At 40.7% G+C, this 19,609-nt stretch overlaps 1 protein-coding gene across 4 annotated transcripts in view; it reads right to left on the minus strand.

Moving 5' to 3' along the window:
- Positions 1-19,609, minus strand: part of nckap1 (NCK-associated protein 1) — a 189,439-nt gene that overhangs the window by 126,199 nt on the left and 43,631 nt on the right. For all 4 annotated transcript variants that reach the window (XM_078228532.1, XM_078228531.1, XM_078228534.1 and 1 more), the window contains exons 3-4: positions 1,871-1,963; positions 62-118 (exon numbers count right to left, since the gene is read on the minus strand). In XM_078228532.1, coding sequence (XP_078084658.1) covers positions 62-118; positions 1,871-1,963 — 150 coding nt within the window. The remainder of the gene's footprint in view (positions 1-61; positions 119-1,870; positions 1,964-19,609) is intronic.

Here is a 19,609-nt window from a genome sequence, read left to right on the forward strand (position 1 = left end):
ATCAATTCAAAAATGATGCAACTTCTACTGAAAATTATTGCAAACTTCCGAAAATACTTACAATATCAAAAAAAACTTGACAAGCATCAATAGTGTTCAGCAGTTCGCTTACGTGATCCTATTGGGGAACAATTTAAATAAATAAGTAACATTGTTATTGACAGTATTATTTATGAATGAAAGGAAAGGGATAGAGAATTCCAGAGGGCTGACAAGCCCATGGAAGCAGAACAGGGCATGAAACTGGTTGAAAGTTGTGCAGCAATATGATATGATCATGCAAAGTGCAAAATAAGAAATGCATGGGCAAGCAAGGACAGAAAGGTGCTCGACAGCCAACGAAAACCAGCACTAATGTAACATGCTCATGCAGCCAGAACAAAGTGATGGGACTATCGGGCCAGACACAAAAGACAAGAATGGGAAACTCAGCTCGCAAGTAGTGTAATGCACAGGGGCACAGCAAATGCGGCACAAGAAGGATAACAAATAAAACCAAAGCTCAGAGTGTTAGTTGCAGGAAAGGCCATCTGCAGAACTTCACTCTTAATTTTTCCAAGATGATTATAGGATAACCCAATTGAATAATTTCAAACTAACAACAGAAGATTTAAGAGTCTATGAACAAATAAATAACTAGATTGATAAACAAACTATTCTCACTTATTATAGTTTTAACCTTACACAACAATGACTAAGTATATCCTTGTCCAAGCAGGTTCTTGAAATAGGGAATAGGTCATTAGGTCATTAGAATGGCCCCACCCCTCAATATCATGCCCCGATTTTCTCAAGAGGAAACAGAAGGCGCTGGAGCTGTATGGATGCAACACACTGGTCTTATCAGCAAAGGCAAGAGCTGGACAGGAACTAGTAGATTAGATATCCGAGCAGTGAATAATTGGTAAACAGAAGAGGAGCGAATCCAACAGAAGCAGAGACAGGTAATTTACATAATTATGCAAAATCAGGAGAGAATTAAACATTAGAGGGGGAGGAATATCAGCCAGCAATATTCCCTTGCCCATGTGAAGTATTCTTGAGGAATGGTGCTCTTAAAAAGAGAGCTCTATCCATGTGAGAATCCAGTTCTTAAATTCTCAGTTTGAGATATTAGTAAACAAAGTCCAGAGAACAAAACTGACAAATCACTTAAACAGTAATATGACCTCTATTCATTAAACCAACTACTCAACAATGGACAATAATGCCACAAAAATAGTGAGATTCAGCTCTCCGACCATCAAGTTGGGAAAGGTATTACAGCATGCTCCTGAGCCCAACCTATAAGGAAGCCTGATGTTCAATGCCAAAATGAGCCATCAGTTAAGGCATTATTTTGACATTAGCAATTTCGTCACAAGAGATTCACAATATAGGGAGGAGGAGTGGGAATGAAGCAGCAAGCTTGTTGGCATACAAGTCAAATATAAGTCAACCTTCAAAGCCTCAGAAGAGACCTCCAAAAATTGGGGTTGACTTACATACCAAGTATAAAAGTGAACCGCTGGCGTGGATGATTGTCTATTTGAAATGCCACTGGCATCCGCTGCAAAAGAGTGGATGTGTCTTTGCAACACAGCCCGTATCGCCTGCTTGATCACTTGTGCCCAGTTATATGGTACAGATAAGTAAACAAAACACATTTGGGGTGGAGTGAAAAATTGAGACTAGCTACTAATGAGACATGTTGTGGTTGAAAAGATGGGGGGGGTTCTACTTATACACTGAGTACATGCAGTTAAACATGATTTTTGGGGACAGGAATATGGTGTTGTCGTATACACTAGTTGGCTTATATGCTGTGACTTACAGTAATTCAAAATTTGAAAAGGCTTTACATAGTTATTTAAAAGGTCCGTATTACTACCTTAAATTCCATGACATCCACAAATGTGAAGTAATAAAGTGCCAGGTTCTTCAAAATTTCCTGTTTCTCCTTGTGTAGTTGTGACAGCTGTTGCTAAAATAAGAAAAACATTTTTACATTACAACTTACATTTACTGCATTAATACATGAATCCTGAATTTGAGACAATCTTACATGAATTACACTGTTACAGTACTAGAATCAGTAAGGGCAGTAGCTATAGGTGGAGTGATGTAACCAAGTTATACAGCTGGCGCCACAATACTCCACTCACCAGCAATCAAATGCCAACTCAGTAGTTTACATTAGCTAAAGGCTTATAAACCAGTCATCTGTGCACTAACATGAAAAGCTTTAAAATACAACTATAAAATTTCAGAGGTTTGCAGCACATTGGTTGTGGAGTTTCTGTTGCAAATGAACTAATAAACCACCTTTTCTGGGTGGTTTCAAACCACCTGTGAAAACATAATCACAACAATACTCCTGTTTATACTGTTAGTGTTGCATCTCTGCAAACCTGAGCTGTATCACACATACGAAACTAGCAATATAACTGGTCCATAATAAATCAATGTCTTTATTCAAACTGGAGCTGAGGACTTCTGAGCCTTTTTGCATCATTCATTATTTTATGCAACAACATAACTTGGTCGCTAGGAAAACAAACCAGCCTGGAACGAGAGCATTCATACTGGCATTTCTCTATTATATTTTTCATTAGGGAATTAGAATTTTTATAGATGAACCTTATTAACAGACAGCCAAGTTTAACAGAGCAGCCTTTTAAAAAAATATATTCCTTCCACTTAGTGCCTTTAACAAATATCTAGGAACAAGTTTGCCCAAAATGTACTCAGACCAACCAAGCATCTAACCCAATACCCCATAAAACGCTACACAAAGTACCCATTGTATGAAAAGCACCAGCAGAAACTCACTAGAACACAAAATATCTCCTTATTAATTACAGGTTTTATGTTTACTTTGGAAAACAAGTAACAAGACTATTCAGACCCAGCCTTGCAGTTTACCTACAAGAATTTACAGATATTTGAAGCTCAAAACTCAGTTTAATGTCACTAAATTTAAATCCAACAATGCAAAATATTTCAATGTTCAGTTAAAATACTATTCTGCCTGGCTTAGTCTGCATATACCTGTATTCTAAACCCACAAAAATAAATTTAATTGCCAACATTCTGATTTGCTCAATGGAAAATGGTGGCCCTTTAATTCTACGCTCAAGTGTTCTCATCCCTTAGTGCTGAAGCACTACAATAAAACATATACAACGCAATAAATACCTCATTTACCTTTGCAATGCATAAGGTAGAACATTACAGCGCTTGAGGCAATATCATATTTATGATATCTAGATTGTCATTCCAACTTTTAAAAAATGAAACATGAAATTTGTACAAAAGAAGATAATTTTCCAACTAATGCCCCTAAAACATTACAATTCTTCAAATAAATATCTTAAGTTCAGGATTTGGCAAACGGCCGGTAATTTAAGCGCTATGAAAATGGCTTCTGAATGTCAGCATGGTGGCAAGCACTGCTGCCTCACAGCACCAGGGACCCAGATTCAATTCCGGCCTTGGGTGAGTGTGTGTGGAGTTTGCACATTCTCCCCGTGTCTGCATGGGTTTCCTCCCACAGTCCAAAGATGTGCAGGTTAGGGGGATTAGCCATGGTAAGTGCACAGAATTGAGAGGATAGGGCAGGGTATGGGCCTATAGGCAGAGTGCTCTGCCAAAGAGTCAATGCAGACTCGATGGGCCGATTGACCTGTTTTCTATGATTTCTAAACGGGATACTACAAATTTCAAAACATGAAGCAATTTGCCAGCACAGCAACTACTACAAAAGTAAAACACTAGGGGTAAAAATCTGAAATAAACACAAAATACTAGTCTGCAGATCAGGCAGCATCTGTGGAGAAAAGGTCAACAACCCTTCTTCAGAATAAATCAATATCCTATTGGCCAATATTAACTCATTGTAACACCATGATCAGCTACAGTTCCCAAACTACCAATTCAGCAAACACAACACAAATACTGCAGTTAAGTTAAAGAACAGTTTGAAATACTTCATGTAAAATGACAGTCACATCAATAAGTGTTACACAGCCATGGTAAGACTCAACTAATGGAGCTTATACGGAGTGTGGCGACTAGGGGATTTTCACACTAACTTCATTGCAGTGTTAATGTAAGCCTACTTGCGACGCTAATAAATAAACTTTAACTTTATACGCAGCAAGAGAATCCACACTTACCAAATTATCCAGGTAAAGTCAAGTTAGGCATGCAAAAAAATTGAAAGACAGGATGTAAAATGATAATTTTAAAGCTTAGTTTTGCTAAACTATGGTAGAGCTCAGTAAATCACATATCAGTAGCTCAAACTTGAACTTGCTTTTTACTAGAAGAGGCATAATGCTCTTCCCCAAAACTATTGGCAGGAGGGGACCCTAGAATCATGGTTGTAGTGAAATTAGAACTTTATCCTCCTTCAACATTTCAGCTTTGTTCATTCATCACCATCAGGAAAGCAAACTGGTCGAACAAAATTCATGAAATAGAAAACTGCACCAAATCTGTGGAAAGTGAGAGTTTGATGCCGCAGATAGACCCAACGTTTTTTGGATAGAAGGGAGAAAGACAGCTACACCAAAACTAATTTTGCACAATATTACTATATAGGAATAAGATAACAGAATTCTTAACTATATATTAAAGTTTTCAAAAGCATAAAATCTAATAGCTGGATTTAAGCACACAGCTTCCATGATGTCATCAACTTGGGACCCCATGATAGAATATGGCAGTGCATCCCAAACTTTCTCTCCATTGTAATGCCATTTTAATGCATTTAAACTGCGATAAAACAGTGGGAGTTGGGGGAAATGGTGGTGTGAGGTTGCAGAGAGTTGTGGAGGCAGATGGAAGGTTGAGGAGAGAGTTCTGATAGCAGAGAATGAAGACAGTTGGAGATGAGCAGGGGAAGTATGTTATCAGAGCAGCAGGGAGAGTTGCAAGAGCAGAGGTCAGGAAGAGTGCTGAGAGAGAGTGAATAGGGAGAGAATTGCAATACCATTTTGAAGGCTCTGGGGGTCGTGATGAGTGACAAAAGAGGTTTTCTTGCTCCTTCCTCCTTGATAAATACAAGTTATGTCAAGTCCATGGAGACCAAGTACCTATCACTGCCCATCAGCTTCTCCAACTAAACTTTGCTGGATTGAATCCCGACAACCAAGAAAGAATTCCTCCACCCTCACCGAGATATCAAAATCCTCATTTATTCAGAAACTTAAAGTTGATAGCGAAATGTTGTAACAACCTCCACTGGCCTGCTCCTTCTTAGAAATACACGGACAATAAATAATACAATCCCCAGACACAGACTAATTAAGTTATCAGCAGAAAAATGGAGGCCGGCTCCGGCAGATCTCATGACAATCAGCCAGAATCACGCGACAAAGTATGTCAAGATTGTAGTTCTATCAAAGTGGCCCACTGTAAGAGTTTCATTTGGGCCTAGTTTCACTCCACCGTGGTCATTGCTGCCTCGGAGGAGATGGCCGTGACCTCAATTACTTATGTTGGAACCCCACATCACATGGGAATCGCATCCCACATCTTGGGAACCCCTGAATAATGGACGTTAAATACATGCATGACATCCTGGACAATCAATAAAACAAATCTTCAGAAAATCCCTTCTTTTTGTGCTAGGAGCAACTTTAAGGGTGCAGGGTCCTTGGTGCAAATCAAATCAATCATTGAAGCAGTGGAGGCAATAAGGGTGTAGAGATAGAGGGAGAGAGAGAGAGAGAAATTTGACCTACTCTGCCTAATATCTAAATCAATGTATTTAAAAGCCTCATTCCCGATTTTAAATTGGGATTCTAATTTTACCACCACACTGGAACAGGAAGTTGGTGCTGCTGACGTCATTGTCATGCGCCTGGAACAGGAAGTCAGCACCCCACTCCTTAAGTAGAAGCATGCACTATGCTGTTGGGACATGGTTGCATACCTATTGTCCACTGAAGGCGCACCATCTACCTGCTGCTTTTTTGCCATTCCTCACTTGGCTTGCTGCCCCTTGCCGCTTTGCTTGTTGCTTTTCTCACCCCCCTCCCGCTAACCTGCTTTCCACCCAGCCCCCTCTGCTTCGCTCACCATCCCATTCAAAGTCAATACAAAATCCATCCTTTTAGGCACTGAACAAATATAGATTGCACCTGTGTTATTTTGTTTCTTAAATTTATAATTTAGCTAAACATCACAAATTGAGGAAAGACGCTGCTTACAGACAATTCCAGAAATTATCAGCTCACTAAAGAAAGTGAATTGAATGGTCCGATTGCCCTTTCATTGAGCTGCAAGTATTACTGTTCTCTGCTGGTGTTAGCTCAATTTCATTGTTCTTCAATCCAAGTCTTGCTAACAGTCATGTCAAAAGCATTTAGACTGCGTGTGCAGTGAGTGCACCCTCTACAGTTGCGGTGGCAGCATATGCAGCCTATTACTAACACATTTCTCAAGTTTCACAGTACCACTTACAAGAAATTAACAACATACATCATGAAGATGCCTGAATGATTTCCTTTACAAGAAGACAACCTATTTTCAGCAAAACAGATATCACTGAAAAATATCAAACCATGGAAGCATCATCAGCCGATAGAAGCATTTAATTTGCCTTCTGCATCTGCTGCCTCTTTAGTTTCAGTGGCAAGCACCTTTTCAATACAAATCTACCTCTTTGACAAAATTGGTTGCTCAGTATATGGTACTTCAGGATAAACTCCAAATGGTCTCCAACTATAATTTCTGTTGTTTTGCCTCTCATTCGTCTTCAAGTTTATTGGCAGCCACCACAACTTGACAGTCATGAACGCTGCTTCTATTTTCATTTTACTTGTCTACTTGGGCTATTACTGAAATAAATGCCCTCTTGCACTATGAAGGGTTTTTCTCCACTATGCAATCAGTTTCTGAGAAGAGTCAATTCCAGGCCCACTATCAGTGCTTGCAACATGCATTCTTATTCGCTCTTACAACCCATCAGCCTCACTTCTTTGTCATTATCCTCAACATTTAACCAATATTTAAACTTGCCAGTAGCTTTTCCTGTACATTGCACAATTTTTGTCACTCTATTCAGGAGACTCCTATACTCCAAAGACTGACGATACCCCGAAACCATCTGGGGTGAATTGTTTTGCACCAAAATGCCCACATCAAGCCATTGTCAACTTGTAGTCTGATTATCAGCCAAAACTTTATGCAGCACTTCATTGATCACCACATGATTCCTTTTCATCACCAAACCTAAAGAAAGCAGTAATTTTACATTCCTTAATTTTAGCGAAGGAAACATTTTAATCAATCTGTTCGTCATCCAGGACAGTTAAACAAGTCCACAACAAACACATTTAACACAGGACTAAAATTCCTTGTGAAAGGTAGACAACATCTGATCCCTTTAATTCAAGAACTCTACTAGAAAATCTAAAGCTTCATCACTATCCAACAGACAGCTATCCAGCTCACACAATACTTCACTTATGATTTTACTTCTAGAACAAAGTAACAATGCCAAGGCCCTACCTTATTTCCTCTTTGGCAGGGCTGTAACTCGTATCCACCTCATTCTTCTACTCGGCTTATGGTTCAGAATGCAAGAATATCATACTGTAATCATACATCGACATACAGGAATTGCTTTCTGCCATTTGCACCATTTGGCCAAGATCATAGTTTTTGTGTTTGATTTTTACTTTCTTAGCTTCCAACCTATTCCTTTAGACAACCATATGCAGGTCTTTTCCAGAAATGCAGTTGGCAAAGAAAGAAGCAGAAACAATCTTAACACTCCTTTATATTCAAAGTTAGAAATTACAAGTATAAACCCTGCAACCCAGAGTTGTAGTCCAACAGAAAACTCAAGTGAATGCCCTATTATCTATCGTCTACATATCATTGAATACAATTAAAATTCAATTAATAGAAAGTGCATGAGATGCAGGAGGGGGTGGTAGGAAAGAGGGAGGGAGAGAGAGAGAGAGATGCAGGGAGAGCAGAGGGGGTGAAAGAACAGAGACAGAAACCAAGAGACATGAGGGGTCGGGTAGACAGGCACAAATTAGGGAAGCACTAGCATTCAAGCTAAGGGGTTCAAGGGCGTTTTGTGGCAGATTTGAAAGACGGAGACAAAAATCAATGACACCGCAAGCTACTTATGAGCGTGGGAAGAGAAGGTTGATGGTCAGCAGTTAGTGGAAAGGGAGTTAAAATGAACGGACAGCAGGTCTCATGGATAGGATGTGCTTGAAAAGGACATGCGAAGAGATGGGAGAGAAATTAAATTTTGAGAGAAACCCATTGTACAAAGAACCCCCAGCTTTTGTCGCGACACTACGGACTTCCTACAGAAACTCAGCACACATGGAGCAGTTGAACCAGGAGCACTCCTCGTCACAATGGATGTCTCGGCACTCTACACCAGCATCCCCCACGACGGTGGCATTGCTGCAACTGCCTCAGTACTCAACGCCAACAACTGCCAGTTTCCAGATGCAATTTTACAACTCATCCGCTTCATCCTGGACCACAATGTCTTCACCTTCAACAACCAGTTCTTCATCCAGACACACGGAACAGCCATGGGGACTAAATTTGCACCTCAATATGCCAACATCTTCATGCACACGTTCGAACAAGACCTCTTCACCGCACAGGACCCTCAACCAATGCTATACACTAGATACATCGATGACATTTTCTTCCTTTGGACTCATGGTGAACAATCACTGAAACAACTATATGATGACATCAACAAGTTCCATCCCACCATCAGACTCGCCATGGACTACTCTCCGGAATCGGTTGCATTCTTGGACACACGCATCTCCATTAAGGGCGATCACCTCAGCACCTCACTGTACCACAAGCCCACAGATAACCTCACGATGCTCCACTTCTCCAGCTTCCACCCTAAACAAGTTAAAGAAGCCATTCCCTACGGACAAGCCCTCCATATACACAGGATCTGCTCCAGACATTGAAAGATGCCCTCATAAGAACAGGATATGGCGCTCGACTCATCGACCGACAGTTCCGACGCGCCACAGCGAAAAACCGCACCGACCTCCTCAGAAGACAAATACGGGGCACGATGGACAGAGTACCCTTCGTCGTCCAGTACTTCCCCGGAGCGGAGAAGCTATGACATCGTCTCCGGAGCCTTTAACATGTCATTGATGAAGATGAACATCTCGCCAAGGCCATCCCCACACCCCCACTTCTTGCCTTCAAACAACCGCACAACCTCAAAACAGACCATTGTCCGCAGCAAACTACCCAGCCTTCAGGAGAACAGTGACCACGGCACCACACAACCCTGCCACAGCAACCTCTGCAAGACGTGCCGGATCATCGACACGGATGCCATCATCTCACGTGAGAACACCAACCACCAGGTACACGGTACATGCTCTTGCAACTCGGCCAACGTTGTCTACCTGATACGCTGCAGGAAAGGATGTCCCGAGGCATGGTACATTGGGGAAACCATGCAGACGCTACGACAACGGATGAATGAACACCGCTCGACAATCACCAGGCAAGAGTGTTCTCTTCCTGTTGGGGAATACTTCAGCAGTCACAGGCATTCAGCCTCTGATCTTCAGGTAAGCGTTCTCCAAGGCGGCCTTCACGACACACGACAGCACAGAGTCGCTGAGCAGAGACTGATAGCCAAGTTCCGCACACATAAGGACGGCTTCAACCGGGATCTTGGGTTCATGTCACACTATCTGTAATCCCCACAACTTGCCTGGGCTTGCAAAATCTCACTAACTGTCCTGTCTGGAGACAATACACATCTCTTTAACCGGTGCTTAACCCTCTCTCCACTCACATTGTCTGTACCTGTAAGACTTGATTACCTGTAAAGACTCGCATTCCAACCATTATTCTGTAAATTGAGTTTGTGTCTTTATATGCCCTGTTTGTGAATAGAACTCCCGCTTACCTGACGAAGGGGCAGCGCTCCGAAAGCTCGTGGCTTTTGCTACCAAATAAACCTGCTGGACTTTAACCTGGTGTTGTGAGACTTCTTAGAGAAATTAAAGGCATGGATTTAAGGCTAGGGTACATAGGAGCCAAGCAAGGTTTTGGCATGATTGACAATGGGAAAGGTGGAAAGTATGTGAGGCAGCTGAACCGATGCTCATACTGTTAGTGATAAATGAGTCAAAGGGCATTTCACTCTCGAGATAATGGCATGGAGTGGGCAGGAGACAAATGGTAATGGAAAAGAGAAACCAAAAATTACATTTAATCTCCAGGAAGATCCTGGAAAAGTAGACCATTTGAATGTAGGAGAGTAAAGCCCAGCAACACTATATTGTCCTGCCACTTTACATGGTGATAGATGCCTAATCTAATTGCGTACAGAACTAAAATTTGCACCCTGAGGTTTGCAAGTGCCAAAATGGGCACAATACTAATTGGCATAATTACAATCTCTAGTTTTGTCGAGGGGAATGCTTAATTGTAGAAAACTGCAATTTATCCAGGATTGGTTGCTGGCAAGAGAGCTGATGGTGAATTAGAACTGGTGTGTTGTCAGCACACGTGGAACCTAATATCATGCCTTTGGATTACATCACCGTGAGGAAATCTGTGGACGAAAAGTACTTTAATTGTCACCTGAAATGTTAAGTGTAGTATTTGGTGTGCAAAACACAGTTTAGGCAAACATAAAATTAGCTCAATTACACAAGGATTCTATTGCATGTCATTCAACTATAGATTCACCAATGTCGAGTAAGAACAGCTCCACTAATAATAATCAGCAAAAGCAACATTTCCACATACTAAACTGGATTTAATCTACATAAATTGCACTTGGTTGGTGCAGACACATTGTCAAATAACCCAAATACGAAAACTAACAATAGCATAACCATATCTGACAGAAAAGAAAATCCCGTTGTTAATGTCATCTACCTACCCCTAATGCTCTGCCATGGGAAACTTTTAACATATTTGATTGGAATGTTAGACATCAAAACCTTTCAGTAGATTTGATTGCAATAATGCTGGACAATGATTTCAAGTATGATATAGTGTTTTGTTTTCCAAAAATGAAAATCCCGATTCATCCATAGTTCTTAGAGATTTTTTTTGCATAAAAATTGCCTTTACTGCATTTGTTGCAAGACCATCAATTCAATTGTAACAATAAACCCCCCTGAAGCTGCTGCAACAACTAAAATGACCATGCCAGTTTCTCTATTTAAAAGCAGAAGGAAAGGTGTGGTACTGAAAATAGTTTCCTGCAACTAGTGACAAAAATTTTGACTTGCTGTGCAACATTCCAAGATAACATTTAATGTAATCAACTACACCTCTACGGATAATGCTTTAATTATATTTCATTAATAGCTGAAATTTAACCTAGATTTTAGAGGTTTATAAACATGCTACAGATAAAATCTCTGAACTGAAAATTAAATTTCAAATCATCAATTAATTTAGAGGAAATGCAGTTCTTTTAAAAACATTGGGAACCAATTGTTAAAAGGAAAATTCTAAACGATCAAAAATACCTCAATACTCAATCTTTAACACTAGTATATTTGCATAAATATATGGATACACTGTTAAAAATAATGTACTGTGCTGCGTGATTTTTATGTTATGGCAGAACCTTGGAGTGGTATATGTTCATTCTAGATACTTAATTCTCTCATGCAACCAGAAAACAAAATCTTGGGGGGCTGAAGGAGGAGTGGGATCGAGAGAAATTGGAGGGAAACTTCAGCAATTATTAAAACAAACTTCAATTTCAAAATACTTTGAGAAGCCTTATGTTTATTTATGAGACAGCCCATGACATATAACTGCAATGTCTGTTCTGCCTGTAGGTGATGCTGTGAATTTTAAAATGGATAAAACCTCAAAGTTAGCTACTAAAATAAACAGCTACATAGTATAAATAGTTAAGACCAAACATTGTCAAGTATGCGTGTAGCTGCAGGATCCAGCCATTTTGTCACTGTGAGGCACCCTAACTTTGCCATTTCAGCCCAAGTTGTAGACTTTAAAGTAAGAAAGAATAATAGGTCCAAGATCCATTGGACCTCCCAACACACCCTCATTTACTAGGTCACTCCAACAATGTCACTCCATGCCCCTTTTCACACCAGGGGGTCAAAATTGCTCTTTGATGGCTACTTTTTTTGTTTTCAGGACTCTGTTATCATTCTTGCTCACTCCTTTATTTGGTGATAATCATGTAGTAACATTATCTTCTGGGTTTCTGTTAAAATATAGGGCATTTGGACTTGCATAGAAGCAGAACTAGAAGAATTCATCAATATCCTCAAAAGCATCACTGCTCCTTTGAACTTAAAGTCACAACTCCAGCAAAACATAAATTTCCTAGACACCACAGCAATTAAATTGGCACAAGAAAACAACAAGCATAAGCTAGCGACAAAGAGTTTTCCCCACCCCTCGAAATAACTGACATACTTTACAAACAAAAAGCCACCACCCTAAAAATGCCTCCAGCATACCCGGGAGGTCACAGCTGATGTGTTTTTATCATATATACACAAAGCAGGAAGATTTTAAACAAGGGGGTCACTATCCTTTTGGCTGCATCTCAGATTTAAATTTAATTGCTTCAGTATTGATATTGATCTAGTATCAATTGCTATTTGCAGAAGAGTGTTCCAAATGTCTACCACACCTTGTATGTAGAAGTGCTTCCTAATTTCATTCCTGAAAGATCGGTTTTCCTTAGCCCCAGACTTTGCTAACTTAATTGTTCATTTACCTCATTACATTTCCTTCATTACAACCATGACTGCACTTCCAAAGTAGTTCATTGACTAACTGGGAAAATGCAAGTTATTTATTACTATTTGGGATCTTTGCATATGCAAAATGGTTCCATGCCTGTCTCTAACAATTACTGCACTTCAAGTACTGAGGTCTGATAACAAACAAATCTTCATGAAATTAAATTGTTCAGGATTAAATTATCTGCTTAACAGTGTTCATACAATAGCATCCACTACATTTTTCTCATACAGTAGTTCTGGAACTTATGCAGCTTCAAGCCAAAAGACTCCAAAAGGAATTCATTATCTCAGTGACTTCAACTTATTCTGGTTCCCAGTTAGATGAGCATTCCTTTGTTGACAGGTTTGAAACTGTTTTCCCACCCTTGCCCACCCTCACAGCTTCTTCCAGCAACATTATCCAGACTCGTAACATAATTGATCTTAATTGCTACAATGTTTGTTTTAATCTGAAAAAATGCAGAGTTGTTACTTTGTGTTTTCCCTGGGATATTGCAGAGTAGAGCCTGATTAATTGACAGTCAAGGTCATATGACTGGGTACAGCTAGGCTTTCTGAGAACTCAAGGCAGTCTGTTTTTTGGGATCTTTAGAAAGAGGTCAATTTCTCTGTACCTCTTATTCTCGGAGGTCTGGAGACTGGAATCTGTAAGGAAATAAATCTCTTTTCATGAGATTCTGTCTCAGAAAGGAATTACGTGTATGTTGAGATTCAATATTCAGTCCAGAAGGCTGTAAAGTGCCCGATCGGAAGATAAGGTGCTGTTCTTCCAGTCTGCGTTGGGGTTTGCTAGAACATTGTGAAAGGCCAAGGACAGACATGTGGACAGGAGAGCAGGGTGGTGTGTTGAAATGGCAAGCGACAGGAAGGTCTGGGTTCTGCTTGCAGACGGACCGAAGGTGTTCAACAAAGTGGTCACCCAGTCTGCATTTTGTCTCTCCGATGTAAAATAGACTGCATTGGGAGCAGTGAATGCAAAAGACCAGATTGAAGGAGGTGCATGTGAAGTGTTGCTTCACCTGAAAGGGACGCTTAGGACCTGGGACAGTGAGCAGGGGGAGGTAAAGGGGTAGGTGTTGCACCTTCTATGATTGCATTGGAAGATGCTGTGGGCAGGGGGTGTGGTGTTAGGTGTGATGGAGGAGTGGGCTAGGGTGCCCCAGAGAGAACAGTCCTTACGGAATGCTGACAAAAGGGTGAGGGGGAGATGTATTGAGTAGTGGCATCATGCTGGAGTTGGCGGAAATGGCAGAGGATGATCCTTTGAATGCAGAGACTGGCAGGGTGAAAAGTGAGGACAAGAGGGACCCTATCCTGGATCTGGGAGGGAGGGGAAGGGGTGAAAGCAGTGGCCCAGGGGATGGGTTGAACACGGTTGAGAGTCCTGTCAACTACAGTGGGTGGAAAACCACGATTGAGGATCAAGGAAGACATATCGGCAATGCTATTTTGGAAAGTGGTATCATCAGAACAAATGCAGCGGAGGCGAAGGAATTGAGAGAATCGGATGGCGTCCTTACAGGACGTGGGGTGTGAAGTGTTATAGGCAAGGTAGTTGTGGGAGTCAGTCTGTTTGTAATGGACACTAGTGGACAGTCTATCAGCAAAAATAGAGACAGAAGGGTCAATGGAGGGAAGAGAAGTGTCAGAGATGCAAAGGATGAAGTTCTTAAATAAAGTTTGTTTTAATAAAAGCTTTCTCATGGGTCACTTGAATCATACCTGGAGTGAAACATCTTATGCTCACCTTAATGCCAAAATCAAATGTAAAAGTTAGGATCTAGGCTGTCTTCATAAAATACCTTGGAGTTTCTGGTCTGGTCCTTAACTCCTGGAACGTACTGTCACTCCCCAAATTGAATCCCTTATCTCAACACTATTTGCATCCTTTCAATCTCAAGGACAGAGGTAGACATTGGGGACATAAACTAAGGCACAATTTACATCCTCTGACTGAGGTATATTATCTTTCTCTTGTCCTCTTCAACCATTCCATAAAGGTGAATACAGCTGACATCAATCTTGCTCCATTGTCTAGTTTCACATGATTACAATCCTGCATATTTAACAAAGACAGCAGATTTTCAGCACTGGCATTTCTTCCAGTCTTTGCTCCATCACCTCCAGAGTCTCACAAGAATGTGCTCTCAGTTATTATGCTTCATCTAATTGCTACATCTCAGTGATATAGCTGCAGGCATGGGTCAGCTTCTGTTTGCATGTGGACACCCAGATTGATCTACTCCACCCACTTCCCGGAACACACAATGACCCACATGATGTCACGCAGGCCGTTCGGCAGCATGTCGTGGATAATTCAGAACTTCCTCAGGAAGACATAAATCAGTCTTCAGGCCCCACCATAAACATTGCTCCTTAGTGAATGACTCCATCTCCTTCTTGGTCACTTGTTAATGCTGAATTCCTTGAAGCCTTGTTCAATCTAGAGTTGAGCTTCAAACCTCACAATCTATTCTTTACCACCTCTGTAATAATTGGATTAGAAAACTTAATGACAGTAAAATTACTAAATACAGGTCTGTCAATTTTACATTATGATGAGAGGCAGCTATTATTAGGCATTAATTTGGTCTTACATTGTAGCTTCCATCCTTACCTCAGGTCCTAAACTGCTGTGACCCTGAACCACATATTTGTCATCTCTTCCCAATATTCTGTCACATTTATAGGCCTCATCTTCCACAACTCCAAATGACCCCAACCAGTGTCCTTTCTTGTCCACCTATCATGACTATCCTTACCTTGCCAGTCCTGCAATATATTAAATTTAAATCCTTAGTCTCTACATTTTCAAATTCCTCAACCACATCTTACCTCTACAACTTCCTGCAGTTTTCTATCTTCTCCCTTCAGTTCTCTGACTGTCCTTTTGCACACTCCGACATTCTTCACCCCATCAGTGGTTTCAGTTGCCTCCTCCGGGGAACTTTCACTTTAAACCCTGCACCTCTCCACCTCACTCCCAACTGAAATTTCTTTTTCTCAAAACCCATCAGACCAAGGTTTTGTTAATTTCATAATCTCTCCTGCCATTGTCTGAGTTTTCCCATTTAATTTCCACATCCAATGTGGGTGAAAATATGTGTCTTATATTTACAAAGGGTCCTCAAAGTAAATGATTGTTACTGAGCAAACTGGAGCCCACTTCATAGAAATCATCATAGAAACCCTACAGTGCAGAAGGAGGCCATTCGGCCCATCGAGTCTGCACCGACCACAATCCCACCCAGGCCCTACCCCCACATCTTTTACCCGCTAATCCCTCTAACCTACGCATCTCAGGGGCAATTTTTAACCTGGCCAATCAACCTAACCCACACATCTTTGGACTGTGGGAGGAAACCGGAGCACCCGGAGGAAACCCACGCAGACACGAGGAGAATGTGCAAACTCCACACAGACAGTGACCCAAGCCGGGAATCGAACCTGGGACCCTGGAGCTGTGAAGCAGCAGTGCTAACCACTGTGCTACCGTGCCGCCCATTGCTACCGTGCCGCCCATACATACTTACATACACCATTCATATGGAGATCACATGAACAGTGGGAGGCTGATTTAAATCAAACCAGAATGTCTTGATTTTTGATAGAAAAGGCAAGTATGTTAGATGTTCTAATATTGTGGTTGTATTTCAAATAGTTTACATAAGTACTTCTTATCCCACTCTATACAATGCAAGAGAAAATTAATTGCCTATAAAACTGCTGCCCATCAAATTGACAGACCTATATTTAAGTTTAAGTTTTCTTCTACTTCAGTATCTTTGTTGGAATATGCTGAATTCTCCCTCAGTGTACCCAAACAGGCGCCAGAGCGTGGCGACTAGGGGATTTTCACAGTAACTTCATTGCAGTATTAATGTAAGCCTACTTGTGACACTAATAAAACAACAACTTTATGTGATTTGAGCAAACTTTTCTGCTGTCTTCTTTCTAGTTCTATAGATTTTATGCGAGTTATGGTTGTTTTACATACAAGAGACCAGTTATGTAACAGCATTTCTAACACCTACATTGCAATTTCTAAATTGGAGTTGATCTGTATATGATAGTGTCTGCATAATTTGGTTTCAAACATGCAGTCATTTTCACAGGAAAAAAGGTCATTCATTTAAAATCCGTGTAGACCACATCCACTGCATTGCCCTCATCAATCCTACTTATCAGCCTCCCAAAGATTCAATGAAGTCAGTCAGATATAACCTTGCCTTAATGAATTCATATTGATTTTCCTATTTTAATCTATGCCTTTCTAAATTAAGGTTTATACTGTCCCTTAACTTGGATGCGATGCCAGCATATTCATATGCTCACATTGACTGGTTGAACTGCATTAGGTTGGCAACGAGTGCTTTTTCTTTTTTACATAGCCACCAGATTTTTAATGCATTTCTATGCTTATGTTGTATTTAATACATGTTCCAAAGTTCAAGATTAAATAGGCAACTGATAGCGATCGATGGCTTCATTATATTCCCCACACTAACCGAGGAAATTGTGGTACGGTGTGCAGGCATTAGCAGTCGCCTTAGTGACTTGACAGGGCAAGAGTGGAGGGCATTTGACACCACTGGCTATCTCATGAGTAATTTCTGACTTTGGTTCAGGAACCAAACCCCTCTTTATAACATCGATCCCATGGGAAAATCAGTTTGTCTTATGACATGATTTACAACGCAGATTTTCGGAACCAATTGTTTTCCAAGTCCAAGGGCTGCCTGCAATTCAAATTATATCTATTACAAAGATTATGGGAGAGATGTTCGCAATTTTGGTTTTAAATTATGACTGGCTCAATATTATATTACCTTAAGTATGCAATTAGCTGCAACAATGTTATTTTCCTGAAGTTAAGGATGGTACCTCTAAATAAAAGGATGTTCAGGGAAATGTAGGAGCGAACGACACAGCACACTGATGTGTTTTTATTTAGCATCGTTACTGGTGACTGTTGAGTGAGGAGTGGAGTTGTTCATGGTGGTAGTTGGGGAAGATTTCCTCAGTTATGAAAGCAGTGCAGATTTTGCTATATAGATTTGCTCGAGAGTGGTCTTGAAAACACTGGAATAGTGTGTTATCAAGATGTAAGAATATGAGAGGGAGGAGTTATTAGCTATTGGCATAAGTTTGTGGGGCTTGAAATATTGGGGAAATGGATTGTTATCATAGCCAGTTTTCCATTACAAGAGCAGGACATTGTTTTTTATTAAATCGGCTAGGGAAAGGCAAGAGGCCAGTATTGAGGGACACAAGACTGAGGAATAAAGGTGATGAATTAAAGTAGGAGGAAGAAATGAGAAAGCAGATGGGTGGTTTGAGTCATGGTGTGGCACTGAAGTGGCAAAAGAATGGGCTTACCTCAAGGTTCAGAACAGGGAAGAGGCAGAAGGAGAAACTATATGGTTTTCTTTCTTCTTTGCTTCCCCTGGACTCCAAAAAGCCAGATACCCACCTCCACTTGCTGCATTTCATCATATTCACAAACGACATTCACAATTATTTTTTTGAAGCTGCTATTAAAAAAATCCCATGAGTTTAACAGGGGCATTGTCAAACAAAATCTGATGTAAAACCACAGAAACAGATATTAGGGCCAAATGCTTGGTCAAAAGTCAATTTTGAGGAAAGAGGGATCGAGATTCAATTGGGAATTCTAAAGCTCAAGGGTTTTGGCAGCTAAAGGAGCAGCTGTCAGCAGTGAAGTGATTAAAATTGTACATGTTCAAGATGCCAGAAATGGAGGGTTATAGGGCTGGAGGATACTGCAGAGGTAGGGAGGGGTGAAGCCATGTAAGACTTTGAGAACAAGGACGAGAATTTTAAAATCAAAACATTGCCAAACCAGAAGCAATGTGTGAACAAGTTGTGAAGAAGTTAAAAATCACCGAATGCAGTAGTTTCCCTATGAATTAAGTACAGCACAATTTCCTGGGAAGCTGTGGCGAACAGGTTTCAGTGACATTCCCACGCTTGCACATGGGCAGCACAAACAAGCTGACCAAGCAACAAGAGGACAAGAACCCTGATAAACATAAGGTGGTAGCCATAACAGCAGGTGTTGATGTTCGTGATAGTGTAGCTACCTAGGTGTACCTCGTTAGTAATTAATAATTAGACAAGCATACAGAGGCTGCAACTAGTTATGTAACTTAACTCAGTAATCAGAACTCTTAGCTGTAATTGTATATCAATGGCTTTCAAAGAAATGTACACTTGCAATTGGTATATGCAAATTACTTGTAAGATAAGCAAAGGTATAATTGTTCATGCCATTTATCACCTTGTGAAAGGAAGAATTCCTTGCTAAAGCTTGAATAATGGCTGATTTAAAGCTCCGAAAGCTTTGTCTGGTCTCTCAAGGATACGAAGTATGAATTTCACTGGATAGCAGCGAAATGCCTCATCAGCACAGAGGCAACAAACTCAAATATGAGGATAGAATGGGGAAGGGCAGCAGGAATGCATTGAAAGAGTCAATTCTGGAGGTGACAAAGGCATGGATGAGGGTTTCAGCAGATTAGCTGAGGCAAGGGTAGTTAGGCATTGTTATTGAGATGGAAACAGACAGTCTGAGTGACAGCAATGCTGCATGGTCAGAAGCTCATCTCCAGGTCAAATATGACACCAGAGTTGCCAACAATCTGGTTTAATTTAAGACAATTGTCCTGGAGAGGATTGGAATTAGTACCTAGAGAATGAAGATTGTGGCTGGGACTAAAATCAATGGTTTTGTCTTCCTGATATTTATCTGGAGGAAATTTCTGCTCATCCAGTATTGAACATCATACAAGGCAGCTGACAATTTAGGGACTGTGGAA

Source organism: Mustelus asterias, chromosome 14 (genome assembly GCF_964213995.1).
Source record: "Mustelus asterias chromosome 14, sMusAst1.hap1.1, whole genome shotgun sequence".
Classification (NCBI taxonomy): Eukaryota; Metazoa; Chordata; class Chondrichthyes; order Carcharhiniformes; family Triakidae; genus Mustelus; species Mustelus asterias.